We start from the raw sequence: 14,441 nt of genomic DNA, 5'->3' as shown, positions 1-14,441 counted from the left end.
GTGGAAATGGTTGGGGATACAGGCCCTAGAAACTGTGTGATGCCGATGCCGTAAGCAAAGCGTAGTGAGTGATTCGGCCTCAAAAAGCCAGAATGCTGATTGGAATGCCAGACAGTTAAGACAAAAGTTGGTATACAGTGGAAATCATTTCAGCTGTGAGAAGAAAGAAAAGAGTGAATTCAGTCCCGACATGGCTTGAGGAGCTGGGGTGGGTGGGCAGGGGACTTCCCTTTACAAAGGAACAGCATACTTTGGCAGAGTGAGCATCTCCCTTCCAAAGGGGAAAAATGGGTATTGAGGAGAGAGGAGTCGCAGGCAAAAGCAAGACACAAGGAAAATGTTAAACCGAGTAGCACTGTGTCTGGTCTCTGGGGCACGCAGTGGCATGATGTGTGCTTATTAGAAGTAAACACAGCCAGAAAACCCACTCCACAGCCGCCATGCTGACCTGTGTACGTCGCTCCCTTGAATTCACCCTTCCCAGAATCTCAGGGAACGTACAGCTTAGACGAGTTCTCTGCCTCCGTGGAGATGGCCTCATGTGAAGCTCTCCCCACGTCCCATCCATGTCTCAAGTCTCAGGAGCTCAGTCTTTTCTTTCTTTTTTTTGGGGGGGGGGAGGGTTGTTGTTTTTTGTTTTTTTGTTTGTTTGTTTGTTTGTTTTTTGAGACAGGGTTTCTCTGTGTAGCCTTGGCTGTCCTAGTCTCGCTTTGTAGACCAGGCCTCGAACTCACAGCAATCTGCCTGCCTCTGCCTCCTGAGTGCTGGGATTAAAGGAGAGCGCCACCATGCCCAGTTTAAGAACTAACAGCCAAGAGCCACCTTCCCTCCTGTTTGTTTTATTTTCAGTTTCAGGGGTTTTGTTGTTTTGCATTTCTGAAGTTAATGGTGTGATGAGATTTGGGCCAAAGGGTGCATGAAAAGGAGGGTATGAAATTAAATGCACGTGTGTGTGTGTGTGTGTGTGTGTCCATGCTCACGCTCGCGCACACATGTCTTGTGAATGTTTGTAGGCTTACAGGTCAGTTTGGGCGCTATTCCTCAGAAGGCTTACACCTTGGGTAATTTTTTTTTCTTTATTGCCACTTAGGCAAGGCTGGGCAGCCTGCAAGTCCCAGGGAACTCCCGTTCCACCTTCTAACTACTGGGATTCAAAGCACATGACCCCATCCCTGGCTTTTTAAGGCATTGTATGTATTTGTTATGGATGCCAAGCAGGCCCTCATGCTTGTACGGCAAACCCGTTACTGACAGAACTGTCTGCCTAGCCCTGGCTTTATAGTTTTTGAATTTGATAACTTTGATAACTTTCCACAGAGAACATTCATTTTGTGGGCATGGGGTTCTGTATATTTTAGCACGTACAGAGCTGTTTGTAACCACCAGGAGAGACAGGATATCAGTTTTAGCACCGCAGAAAACTCTTTCCTGCCATCTCTTTGCAGTCGAACGCTCCCCCCCACCCCCCACTGCTGCTTGCAGTGATGGCTCTAACTCTACATTTCTTTGATTTTCTAGAATGCCATGCAAATCAAGCCTCACGATGTATAACCTTTTGAGATCAGCCTTCTTTCACTTATCATGGTACAATTAAGATTTATGCGTGTTTACGCATGTGCACAACCCTTAGTAGCTCTTTTTTTCTTTTCTTTCTTTTTTTTTTTTGACTGCTAATTGTTTGTGCATATTACAATTGGTTGATTCATTTAGCCATTGTTCCAGATTGGGATCATTATAAATAATACTGTGTCATTTGTGGTCAAGGTTCATTTCTCTAGAAGCATGCCCATGACGTAGTAAGACACAGAATGCATGGGCTCAACACCGTACAAAATTTCTCAACTGCTCTGCGGAAAGGCGCTGCAAGCTGAGAGTTGTGGTGACCTTCTGGCTAGCACAGGAGGTTTTCAGAGTGTCAGCCTTTCTAACAGGCACACTGTAGCATCTCTCTTTTAACCCCTGTATCTCCAAGGACTAACACTAGGTGTGCTCTCATGTTTAGGTGTTTATTAAAGTGTCTGTTCATATCTTTTGGCTATGATTTTTATTTGTTGATTTTTAAACACGGGTTGTTCACTTGTCTTTGAGTTGTGAAAGTTCCTAACAGACCTGAAGAGTCTTCGGTGTCCTCCTCTTCTGTTTCTGAATGGGGTCATGTAGAACCAGTGTTACTCTATCTTAAATGTTTGGTAAAATATGCTAAAGAAACACCCGGGGCTTCAAGGTCTATTGTTTTAAAAAATTATCTGTATTACCTGTATTCTCTGTAGACCTGGCTAGCAATCAATCAAAATACAGACACTTGTTATATTTTAAAATTGCCTTAGTTAACCTGGGGCACGGCAGATATCAGTCCTCTAAACTACTTTCCATAGTAGGGCCTCAGGTATGGGATCCCTATCTCAATCCCGTGCCATCTGCTTCTAATAACTTCTATCAAGCACCCTCCCATCCATAATCCCATATACTTGTTCATGTTCTTCATCTGGGCTGGATTCTCCATCCACGCCGGCCACATGCTTCTCCTCCAACTAACCCATAGTGGCCTTCCTCTCTTCCCTTCAGGTCTCTCTCCTTTCTCCTCTTGGCAGTCCTTCTTCTTCCCAGAATTCCTCTCTCTCCTAGCCCCAGACATCTCCTCTACCCTGCCCAGGTGGGATGGCTTTTTATTAAGCAAAAGTTGGGTCACAGACACAGCAAGCTGTAATTAGCATCAAAATACATCAGACCATCCCCCAACAAAGGTCTTTGGCTGTTGGCTTGTTATAGGTAAGAATAAAATGCATTTAATAGGTAAAGAAATGTCAGGTGACCCACTTTTTCTTGAGTGAGTTTGTTAGTTTTTGTCTTTCAAGATTTCATCCATTCTGTGGAAGTGATATAATTTATGTGCAGCCGTTTGCAGCATTTCTGTATTCCACACCCACCGAGTTTGTAGTTGATGATGGCCTCATTCTTCATATCAGACTTAGTAGCACACCTTTTCCCTTTTCCTCTGTAAAATCTAGATGGGTGTTAATAATCAGCTTTGTAGATTTTTCCTCTCTCTCTCTTTTTTTTTTTTTTCGTACAAAATCTGGTTTTAAATCACTTCCAATTATTTCTTTCTAAGTCTTTTCAATGCTTTCATTTAAAATTTTTTTTCCGTGACTAGAACATGTTCTTTTGGTGAATTTCCCTTGCAGACTTGAGAATAATGTGTATACTGATGATGACTGCCCAGAATGGTCCATGTGTGTTGACAGTGTGAAGTTGTAAAGTGCCATCTCTGTTATCACCAACAATTACTATATCTTGGTCGACAGTGATAGAGCTTTCTTCTTATCACTGTTTGCACGGTAGGGTTTGATTTCCCATATTTGTACTTTTAACTTATTAATATCACTGCTTGAAGTGAGCTCTATAACCATATATAATTAGGACTTCATTTATCATTGTCATTTTATTTAGTCCAAAAATTTGTATCTTTTAATTATTGCGATTAGATCATTTACAGTTACATTAGGGACTTCCAGATGAATGTATGTAAGTTTGTATTAGCCTCTATCTGATCTTATGTGTATGAATGCACATCACCTAGATGCCTGGGAGTTATTGACAGTTGTGAGCCACCATGTGTGTGCTGGGACTCAAACCCAGGTCCCTGCTAGAGCAACAAGTTCTCTAAGCCTGCAAGCTATTTCTCCAGCTTCTCTATCTGAATGTTTTTTTTTTTTAAGATTTATTTTTAATTATGTGTATGTATGTTGGTAGATGTTGTGCACATGAGCACAGGTACTCCAGAGGCCAAAGGCATCGGAGTCCCTGGAGCTGGAGTTACAGTAGGTTGCGAGTTATAAGATATGGGTGGTAGGAGTTGAACTTTGGTCCTCTGGAGGAACGGTACACATGCTTAACAGCTGAGCCATCTCTCCATACCCTAACTGCTTTTCTACTATATCTCTTTGTATAAAATATAGGTCTTTATTTGAGGTTTATAATAGGTATACCTAACTTTTCTTATACTTAGAGTGAACAATTAGAATTTCATTACACTTAGCATTTTATTACAATAGTACATATAAACTGTACAATTACACGAGTGCCTTTACCTTTCGTTATTTATCTTGCACTTTTCATATCAATGAATTTAAATATATAGACCTTCCTGTTAGATATGTTGTATGTTATCCATTCGATGGTCATACAAGAATACAGGTATTACACAGACTTTCATATCAGTCTGAGCCATGCTAGTCTCCGCTCTCTGATTCCAATTTTAGCATGAGTGCTGTCAACGTGAACACTAAAAGCATTTTTGCAGTTCTTTACTGATAAAGACCAATCTCAAATTTGCACTGGGTTTATAAAGCTGTGGGCTTAAATGAGAGATAAAGCGTTCCTGCCGGTCAAAGCTGCACTCGACACTAAGCGATTTTGCTTTTGCAGTGTTGGGTATAAGCCTTTACATCAGTTATACTGTGGAGCTAATACTAAAACTGTGTACAAAAGTAGTTGATGGTCAAGCCCAGTTTGGGGTGGGGAATAGCTAGGTGCATAAGAATCAGGGGCCATGGCTCAGCAGCTGAGAGCATTTCCACCTCTGTCAGAGGACCTGGGTTTGGTTTCCAGCAACCTCATTAAACTCCAGCTACAGGAGATCTAATTCTCTTTTCTGACTTCTGTGTGCACCCACACTCAAGTGATACACACGTGCACATAAAACAGAGATAAAGGTGATGGATTGTTGTATTTAAACTATGAGTTCTTTATAGGGATACCTAAGTGGGTGATGGTTTATAGAAATGTTAATGAAAAGAAACTTTCTGTTTTCCACTATGCCAAGATGATATGAGCCGGTGAGCAGGTTTGAGGTTTAGGAAAGAAGGCTGTATCCTACACATTGCCTAGATCCGAGGCGAGAAAAAATCTAAAGTTTCTAGAAAGGACTTTTCATTGAAAAGACCTTCCAAGTCTTTTTATTTCTATAATTTTGCTTGCACTTACTATAGTGATACTAAAAATATTCGGTACGCTGCAGTGCACAGAAGCCATGACTGCGTCACACCGAGAACGCCTCAGACTCCTTTGCAACCATGGTCCTACCCAGAGCGTGCGGCCACTGGTGCAGAGTGTCAGCGGTATAACAGTGACTGCCCATTGAAAGGCATAGGTGATGGGTGCCTGAAAGCAAGGAGGAGGAGCTGAGCAATTGAACCTCACCTTATTAAGTGCTAAGCTGTCCAAAGGGTGGCATGCTGGTTGTTGTGGTGGTCTCTTCAGCAAGAAGCGTTGCCATAGCTTGGGGTCTGTGAATGGAGGCCACGGCACCTTGTCCTCTTCTCCTACCAGATATATGACCAGGGAGTTGTAGCCAAATAGTCTTGGGCTATGTGTAGCCTTACCTTCTTCCCACGCCAACTGTTTTAAGCAGTCTCTTTGCATGCCGTCCCATGGGGCCCCTCTGTCTTAGTCCACTTTTTCTGCTATGGCAAAATACCTGAGGTGATCAACTTAAAAAGAAGAAAGGTTTATTTGGGTTTAGTTTTAGAGGGTCTATAGTCTGCAATCAATTGGTCTCATTGCTTAGGGCCCTTGGTTATAGTATACGCAATGGCACGACCTTGCGACCTTGCGTAGAGAGAGGAGGCATTTACCTCTTAGCAAAAGGAGGACTAGCATAGAGCTCCTTAACTCCTGTGGTAGCTTGGGAAGGATCAGGAGGCATGTCTTTGCTATCTGGGGGCGTGGCCTCGTAGGAGGCGTGGCCTTGTAGGAAGTGTGGCCTGTCCCTGGGGGTGAGGTTTGAGGTTGCAGAAGCCCATGCCAGACCCACTCCCTTTCTCTCTGCTTACAATTCGTGGGTAGGATGTAAGCCGTCAGCTACTGCTCCAGTACCATGCCTGTTTGCCATGCTCCCTGCTATGACGTCATGGGCTCACCCTCTGAAACTGTAAGCCAGGCCCTACTTAAGTGCTTCTTAAAAATAAGCTGCTGCGATGGTCCTGGTATCTCTTCACATCAATAGAAAAGTAACTAAGGCAACGTCCTTTGAAGGCATGGCCTCAGTGAACCAACTGCCTTCTACCGCTAGGTCCCACCTCTTAGAGGTCCCAATGGTGCCATGGCTGGAGCCGAGTCTTTAGGACATGGGTAACTGGGAAATAGGCCACCGAGCCACGGAGACTGCCCAACACTTAAACATCTGCTGGGATCCCAGCTCAGAGCCTCGTGCTTGTGGGCGTGCGCCTTACACACAGAGCACTTCCCCAGATCGGCAACTATCTTAAAAGGAAACAAAAGGTAGTGGTGAGTGCTGCAAAAGAGCTTTGGGAAACATAAGAGAATACTTATCAAGACCACTTTTACAGTCTGTGATTCCGCAAATCCCCCTTCTAAGTATACACCCAAGGCAAATGCGTCCAGGGCCATAATGGTGGAGAAAAACCAGGGCCAGTAACCTTAACCTGCTAGCCCTAACACTTGCCTTAGACTATTTCAAGTCTGGGTAATGGTTACCCTGCTTGGGGGGAAGCTGAGAAAGGAGCAAGACCTTCTGGTGGTGCCACTAGCATTTTATTCCTTCATCTGGTGCTGGTAATAGCTGGTGAAAATTCATTGAACTGTATACCCAGGAAATGAGTCGTTTTTCCCCTCTGTATCATAGTTCACAAAAACAAACAAACAAACAAACTAAAACAATAAGGGAAATCTGAGTGTGGTGACACACACCTGTAACGGGCACTTGGGAGGCTAGAGGCAGGAGGATCAGGAATTCCAAGACAGTCTCAGTTACATAGTGAGTTCAAGGCTGAGGCCAGCCTGGACCATACGAGGTGAGTTGTGTGTGTGTGTGTGTGTGTGTGTGTGTGTGTGTGTGTGTGTGTGTGTGTAGAGAGATAGAGAGAGAGAGAGAGAGAGAGAGAGAGAGAGAGAGAGAGAGAGAGAGAGAGAGATTTGGGGGGGCGGTGTCGGTGGAGGAGAGGAAGGAGGGGGAGGGGAGAGAATAAGAAAGTAGAAGAAAATAAAACAAAGCAAAGGGAAAGGGGAAAAACATAAAGCTTAAAGTCCCAGATCTCTGGCTCAGGTGCACCTGACCCTGTTGGCTCACTCATCTGTCTCTCGCAGGCCCCTGCCCCTTCTATTTGCTCAGTGCAAAAATGGCAAAGGCCAGGAGTTCAGGATCTCCTTTCCTTCCTCCACACTGCTCTGTCCACCTAGCAAACGCATACTTTTGGTAGTAAAGTAACCTGGGCTAGCTGAACAGCTTTATTAAAAATAATAATAATAATTTTAAAACCTTGAAAACTATCCAGTCTCTACCTGCTCCTCTGTCCCTTACACCCTTTCTATCCCTCATTACACCCTGTAGGGTGTACTTTTGGCCTTTGAGGACTGACTGCCTTGGCCAGCTCTGTCTCAGCTTGGGCACTTAGTGGTCTTGGGTGTGGCCAGGCCCAACGGATGCGGAGCTCCCACGGTGTCCCCCTCCCACCCTAGTCCCCGCCCAGACTGACCCCGCCCCGTGGCCGAGGTCTATTTTGGGCGCACCGTGCTGCGACAGCGCGGGATCGCTGACAGTTGCGGATCCTGTGACACCTCCCAGCAGCCAGGCACTTGTTGCTCCCGGGACCTGTTGTCAATCCCTTAGCTCGCTTTTCTCTTCAGCCCCCTGCTGGCTCTCGGAGTCTGCTCTTTCTGTGTGACACCTGGGACTCCGATCTCTCAGACATCGCTGTCCTTGCTTGCTAAAATTGATGAGAAATTGGTAGTCTTAAAACAAAACAAAACACTGCGAAGAAGAGAGGCCCCTCCGCTCTGAGCAGGAGCCTGAAGGGCTGCAGAGGTGGCGCCTCTCCGGCCCGGGACCGTGGCCCGGGGCGCCAACGGCATGACGGACTCAGGGACAGCTAATGGGGACGACAGGGATCCCGAGATCGAGCTCTTCGTGAAGGTAGGTCGGCATCCGCGGGCCTCCCTCAGGGCTGACAGTGGCAGTGGTGAGATCTCAAGTGTCAGGGCGCAGATCCCTCGGGGACTGGAGACTCTCCCTAGGGAGCGCAGCCCAGCGTCCTTGCGGTTGGGCAGGTAGCCTTTTCTGCAAGGGGCTCCTGGGAGGATGGAGTGAGCTTCCACCCGACAGGAGGCTGTCTTCTTGGAAAGTTGACCCGCAGTCTATCAAACACTGTAGGGCAGGTCACTACCGCGCACCTTGAGCCCCAAGGGAAGCGGATCCTGGGCTCTGAGGAAAGCAATGTTGGCTGATCTTAAAGGATGTCACCCGATATAGGGATAGGAGAATCTGTCTGCATCAGTAAACTTTTCATCTACAGCAGAGGAAGAAGAAGCGGGGAGGGAGGGAGGGAGAGAGAGAGAGAGAGAGAGAGAGAGAGAGAGAGAGAGAGAGAGAGAGAGAGAGAGAGAGAGAGGGAGAGCATTATTAAGAATGATCTTTTGAACAACAAAAATAGCATTTCCTAGCACCCCCTTCTCTTTTATTCATAAGCACTAAAATAAAAGTGAAGGCCGGCAAAGCTATTTTCTTGCTTTGTGACTTGTAGAGGGGAAAACGAACACCCAGTTCCCCTCTGCTGTCGTTATCACTGTCATTATGATTCCGCAGGGCAGTCTCAGGTAACCAGGGGACCTGTCAGTCTCTAGCAGAGTCTCTGCTTCTTGGGGGCTTCATGGCGTGGCCTGCGTGGACAGTAGCAGGGGCGAGACAACAGCTGTAATTCGTTTTACAAGCTGCAGGAGGAGGAGAGAGGCGGTGTCCGCAGGTGAAGGCAGAAACCTTTGATCCGCTCTCCTTGAGGACACTGCAGAAGCAGAAACCTGGAAACCTGAAGCAGGGGAGCAAAGCGGCCTCTGGGGCTAGCAGAGTCGCCAGGACTTGGGGGTGGGGGAGAGCCCTGCTGCCTGACTACCTAGACCTTTCACAAAAGGGAATAAAATCTTCTAGTGCATGCATGTAACCTGGAAGGAGAAAGATGTAATTTGCTCAAACCACCCATTTCAAAGCCAGTTGAATAGACCTCAGCAGAAAGGCTTAGGTTTTTGTAAACCTGAATAACAGTCTTCCCTTTTTTGGCACCTTTGAAACACACACACACACACACACACACACACACACACACACACACACACACACACTTCAATATACATATCGAATTTCTAATACATATATAATCGGTTGCAACCTGTTTTATGGCTACAAAGTGATCTAGATCTCCTCCAAGCGGCAGTGTTAGGCTTGCTGGCAGACCTAGGTAAGGAGCAAGCCACCATGGCCTCCCAGGCTGGGCAGGACGGAGCCATGGGGGCCAGGGCACCCAGGCCTACAGCAGGGAGGGTGAATGGACACAGCTTTCAAAAACCTTTCTGCTTCCCTTAAGAGAGCCATTCTTGGACTTACTCAGATCACCTGGGAGTAGGAACTTCAAGTGTCAGGTTCCCTGAGAGAGATTTCCAACATAAATTGGTTCTTTTGAGCCAAAAGGAGCCCTTTGCCCTTTACTAAGTGCGGAGACCAATTCTTCCCGTGTCTTTGGAATTCCGTGTTGGCAGCATTCAGAGATTTTGTCTACTTATATAAAAAAAAAGCTTATCCCCCAGCTTGAGTAGCCCACAAAGAATTCTAAAATGTCTATGCTTGTTCTATGCTTGTCACCTGCTTTTTCCTTAAAGAGAGGCCATTAGCAAGAACCAAGCAGGCCTTTGTGGCTCTAAAACCAGATTGATGACAGAGCTGTTTTGATTTTGAGCTTCTGGTTACTGTTATGGTCACAGGATATATATGAAAGCTGGGTCGGCTGGGCAGTGGTGTCCCATGCCTTGCCTTTAATCCCAGCACTTGGGAGGCAGAGGCAGAGGCAGGCTGATCTCTGAATTCAAGGCCAGTCTGATCTACAGATCCAGTTCCAGCCAGAACACCTGGAACTACACTGGGACTCCCTGTCTCAAAAACCAAACCAAACAAACAAACAAAAAAACCCAAACAACAACAACAACAATCCACAAAACAATGCAAAACAAAAGCATAAATCCTGTGTGTAGAGCGAAGATACTGCTCTGAGCTTCCAGTGGTGTCATTTTAGGGGAGCAGGTACCTGGCTTGCAGAATCAAACCTTCCTCAAATCTGACATTTCTCTGTTCCGGATTCCCACAGAAAGAAAATCCCTGGGTTCTGGTGCTGGGTAGCAGAAGAGCTTTCTGAAGGGGAGGGCGGGTAGGTCCCTATGAAGCAACTGAAAAAAGGGGAGACTGCACCTGGAGCCTTGACGTAGGTCACTTTCAACAGACTGTGAAAGACCACTCCCCTCCCCTGTTCAGCACAACTTTCAACAGACTGTGAAAGACCACTCCCCTCCCCTGTTCAGCACAACACTGGGTCCGCCATCCCCCAAACTAGTGCTCAGTGAGTTTCAAAGACTTGCGTTCGCTTGCCATGCAATGGTGCCCATCGTCTGTGTCTACTGCCGCAGAGGTAATGATGGTCACGGGAGTGATAAATGGCAGCAGCGTGCTAGGGTATGTGAGGCATAGTGCGGGATGATCTCATTGGATCCTCACATCCTTGTTCACGAAGGTTATTTCCCTCCTGTGTGAAATGAAGAAAACAGCTACTGGCAACCCATGGGTCCTTGGGATGCTTGCAGTCACAGCACTTGGGGAGCTGAGGCTTTGTTCCCTTTCAGTAGCCCAAGGAAAAGCGAAAGGGGATTTGTGTCAGGATGCTGGGCGAGCAAACATGTGTTCAGAAGGGGGTGTGAAATGCTCTGAAGTAGAGCCGGCAAACAGCATTCAGAGTCAACCCTCAGTTCTGGCATGTCAGATCCAAATATCCCATCCTTCCCCAAACGCTGTCAGTCCTTCTACTATTGATTTACTGGCATATCATGTAGCTCCGGCTGGCCCTGAACTCCCCATGCACCTAAAGATGACCTTGAGCTATTAATCCTTCTGCATCCATCTCCTGAATGTTAAGAGTTGCACCACCATGCCCAACATGCATGGTACTAAGGGTCGAACGCAGGATTCCACGCTTGCTAGGCAAGCACTGTACCAGCTGAGTTCCATCGTTGTCTTTCATTTTGACAAGTTAGGCTCTCTGTGTTCCATAAAACCTGCACCCAATGCATCTCTCTCTCTGCCTCTCTGAGCTGGATGACTCTGGACAAACCACACAACTCCCATAATCTTCTGTAGTCTCTTCTTTAGCCAGACACGTTTGTAACGAATAATAATGATGATCACAATAACAGCAGCAACCTATTCGCCAAACCAAGATACTTGGAGAGTAAAGGGAACTGTTTCCTGTGCTTTTGCCTGAGGGAATAGCCTGTGACCAGGATTGTATGGTGCTCTGGTTAGGCCAATGCACTCACCACCAACTTCCTGTGGAAATTCCATAGGGACATTCAGGTAAAAGTGCTTTGTAAGCTGAAGATGGTTACAAATGCCTTGCCTTCCATCTTCTTGTTGGTCAGGGAAAGCCTCCTTGGATCTGTGTCTCCCTGATATCCCCTGGAGAGCCAAGGCCTGGCTGCCTTGTCACTTGCAGGGATATTTTGAGAATGGGTGAGATCATCTGCAGCTTGGACTTTGACCATCAAGGGAGGGTACCAGGTTAGAGAAGGCGGCGAGTATGGTTTGGGTAAAGATCGAGGGAGTGAAAGCAAAACAGAAAGCAATTTGAGAGAACAAACACAGGACATTCTGAGCAGGCTAGATCAAGATCTCCCTCCACTCTTAGCCCCACCCTAGGTCCCAGATACAGAAAGTTATCAAAGGGAAGGGACCATGGTGGGTGAGTCCCTGACAGTGACTTCTTGAGACTAAGGGTATCTGTAGAAACTATGGATTTTAAAACTTGGAGGCATGAGCAAGTCATTTAGGGGGAGTTAAAAGCTTTTGTGCCAGGACATTCCCCAGGTGGTGACATCAGTCCCCACTGGCCGAGTCCAGAGCGATCTTTTCATTGCTACCCTGAAGTGACTCCAGTCTGCAGGCCTTATGGACAGGCAGGGGTGGGCGCAGAGCAGGAAACTTCTACTACAGCTCAAAAAGTGTGTGTCATCAACTCGAATGCCTACTCGGGTGCTGTGGTCAGGAGGGTTGTGGGTAGAAAGCTCAACTCAGTTAACAGTCGCTGACGGGCTGGTTAGGAAGTCTCTCCACAGAACTCTAGAACAGTCCATGCGTGGGTGTGGCTAGTCAAATAGTTGACACCATGTGGATGTGGTGGGAGAAAAACAATACCTCTGAGTGTCTGATGGGAAGGACTAGCTGTTCTCTTTATTGGTGACCCCAAAACCTCTCACCGTGGAGCAGGACATCATGAGTCGAGTCATGAGTGTGGTCATCTGTTTTCCAGAACAGGCAGGACAGAGCCTCATGGTGTTCCCCCTCATAACCATCAGCCGCTGCTGCAGTGCTCGGACTGCTGGTCCCTCTGGGCAGCTTGCTCAAGCATAAACTAGTTCATGAGGTGTGTTTGTGTGTGTGTGTGTGTGTGTGTGTGTGTGTGTGTGTGTGTTGGACATGTACTTGGGGGCAAGATCAGGATATCAGCTGTCCTTTTTCTCTTGAAAACAGGAATGAAATGGTTCTATTGTCTCCAATTCTCAGACATAGTGCTGGGGTTACAGATACAAGACAAATTACTCCTGGCTCTTTACTTGAGTTCTGGGGATTTTATCTCAGGTCTCCATAATTGTGCAACAAGCACCCTTACTGAACTGTCTCCTTAGCCGTGTGTGTGTGTGTGTGTGTGTGTGTGTGTGTGTGTGTGCATGTGTGTGTGCTTGTGCTATAGGTGTATGTGTGGATGTGTGTTTGCCCACGATCGGTGTTGTATGTTGGTGCATACGCACATGTGTGCACCTGGAGCTCCTCCAGTCAGCACCAGGGATCTGCATGTCTCTGCCCTTACCAACACTGGGATGATACGCACTGCACAGGCCTGAGGATGCCTTGGATGCTGGGGATCTGAACTCACATTCTCAAGCTTCCATGGTAGGCATCTTACCAACCATATCATCTCCTCACTCCTCTTTCAGATTTCCCCATTCCCTTCACCTCATTAGCTACTTTGGTTCTCTTTCTTAATAGTCCAGGCTTGTGATTTACTCTCATTTTTCTCTTAAGGTGTGCTCTCTGCTAATGACTGGATAGGCACTGATGAATGAGTTAGCTGAATCCACTAAGAATCATCGGGTTTTACCTTAGGTCTCTGGGTTGTCTAGTCTCTGGTTCTTGGTTACCCAAGCAGTGTCGGGTATGGAGTCCTACTCCTGCGTGGGGGGCTTTAAGTCAGTCTCAGCATCACCCTGGGCTGTTAGGGGATTTCCATAGGACCTGTTTGGCCAACAACTCAACTGAATGTGAAGCAGCCCACCCACTGGAAGCCTTGCCTGGCTTCAAGAGATGGCCAGTGGAGACTCTAAATCCTCCATTATTAGGGTCCTCTTGATAAATTCCAGGAAGTTTCCATACCAGCCTCCAAAGTCCCCTCCCCCGCCCCATTGCAGCTGTGTCTCCCTTCTCTCTCTCTCTCTCTCTCTCTCTCTCTCTCTCTCTCTCTCTCTCTCTCTCTCTCTCTCTCTCTCCTGCTTCACATCTCTCTCCTCACCTGGTTCCTACTGCTTCTGTCTCCACAGGCCCCTCACCCACCTTTACAATCTATTCATTTCCCCTTCACAGGGAGATCCATGCATTGACCTAGACCTTTCCTTTTTACCTAACCTCTCTGGGTCTATAGACTGTAGCTTGACTATCATTTACTTTACAGCTAATGTCCACTTATAATACATTCCTACCTTACTTATCCTTCTGTGTCTGGCTTAAATCACCCAGGATGGGTTTTTCTAGTTCTACCCATTTGTCTGCAAACTTCATGATGTCATAAAAACAAAAGCAAAAACAAAAACAAAAACAAAAACCAGCTGAGTAATACTCCATAGTGTAAATGTACTACCACATTTTCTTCACCCATTCTTCTATTGAGGGACCTCTCAATAGATTGCTTCCAATTTCTGGCTATTGTTAATAAAGGCACAATGAACGTGGTTGAGCAAATGTCCTTGTGGAAGGATGGAACGTCCTTTGGGTATATGCCCAGGAATGGTATAGCTGGGTCTGGAGGTAGATTGACTCCCAATTTTCCGAGGAACCGCCATACTGATTTGCATAGTGGTTTTACAAGTTTGAACTCCCATCAGCAACGGAGGTGTGTTCTTGTTCCACACCCTCGCCAGCGTGTGTCGCCTCTCGTGTTGCTGATCTTAGACGTTTTAACAGTCTGCTTACTTTGAGACGGAATCTCAAAGTAGCTTTGATTTGCATTTTCCCGCTAGTTAAGGGGTTGAGCATGTCTTTAAGTGTTTCTCAGCCATTTGAGATTCCTCTGTTGAGAATTTTCTGTTTAGATCTGTACCCTATTTTTAAGCTAGATTATTTG

At 46.5% G+C, this 14,441-nt stretch overlaps 1 protein-coding gene across 2 annotated transcripts in view; it reads left to right on the top strand.

Moving 5' to 3' along the window:
- Positions 1-14,441, top strand: part of Clic5 (chloride intracellular channel 5) — a 144,772-nt gene that overhangs the window by 44,574 nt on the left and 85,757 nt on the right. Inside the window, exon 1 of one of the 2 annotated variants that reach the window (XM_051152921.1) lies at positions 7,556-7,933. The exons of the other annotated variant lie outside the window; for it this stretch is intronic. Within the exon in view, the coding sequence (XP_051008878.1) occupies positions 7,871-7,933 (63 nt within the window). The 5' untranslated portion in view covers positions 7,556-7,870. Of the gene's footprint in view, positions 1-7,555; positions 7,934-14,441 lie in introns of those variants that run through there. 2 annotated transcript variants of the gene reach the window in all.

Source organism: Acomys russatus, chromosome 11 (genome assembly GCF_903995435.1).
Source record: "Acomys russatus chromosome 11, mAcoRus1.1, whole genome shotgun sequence".
In the NCBI taxonomy this organism is placed as follows: Eukaryota; Metazoa; Chordata; class Mammalia; order Rodentia; family Muridae; genus Acomys; species Acomys russatus.
Note: the sequence above shows the minus strand (reverse complement) of the source record. Positions and strands in the feature narration are given on the sequence as shown.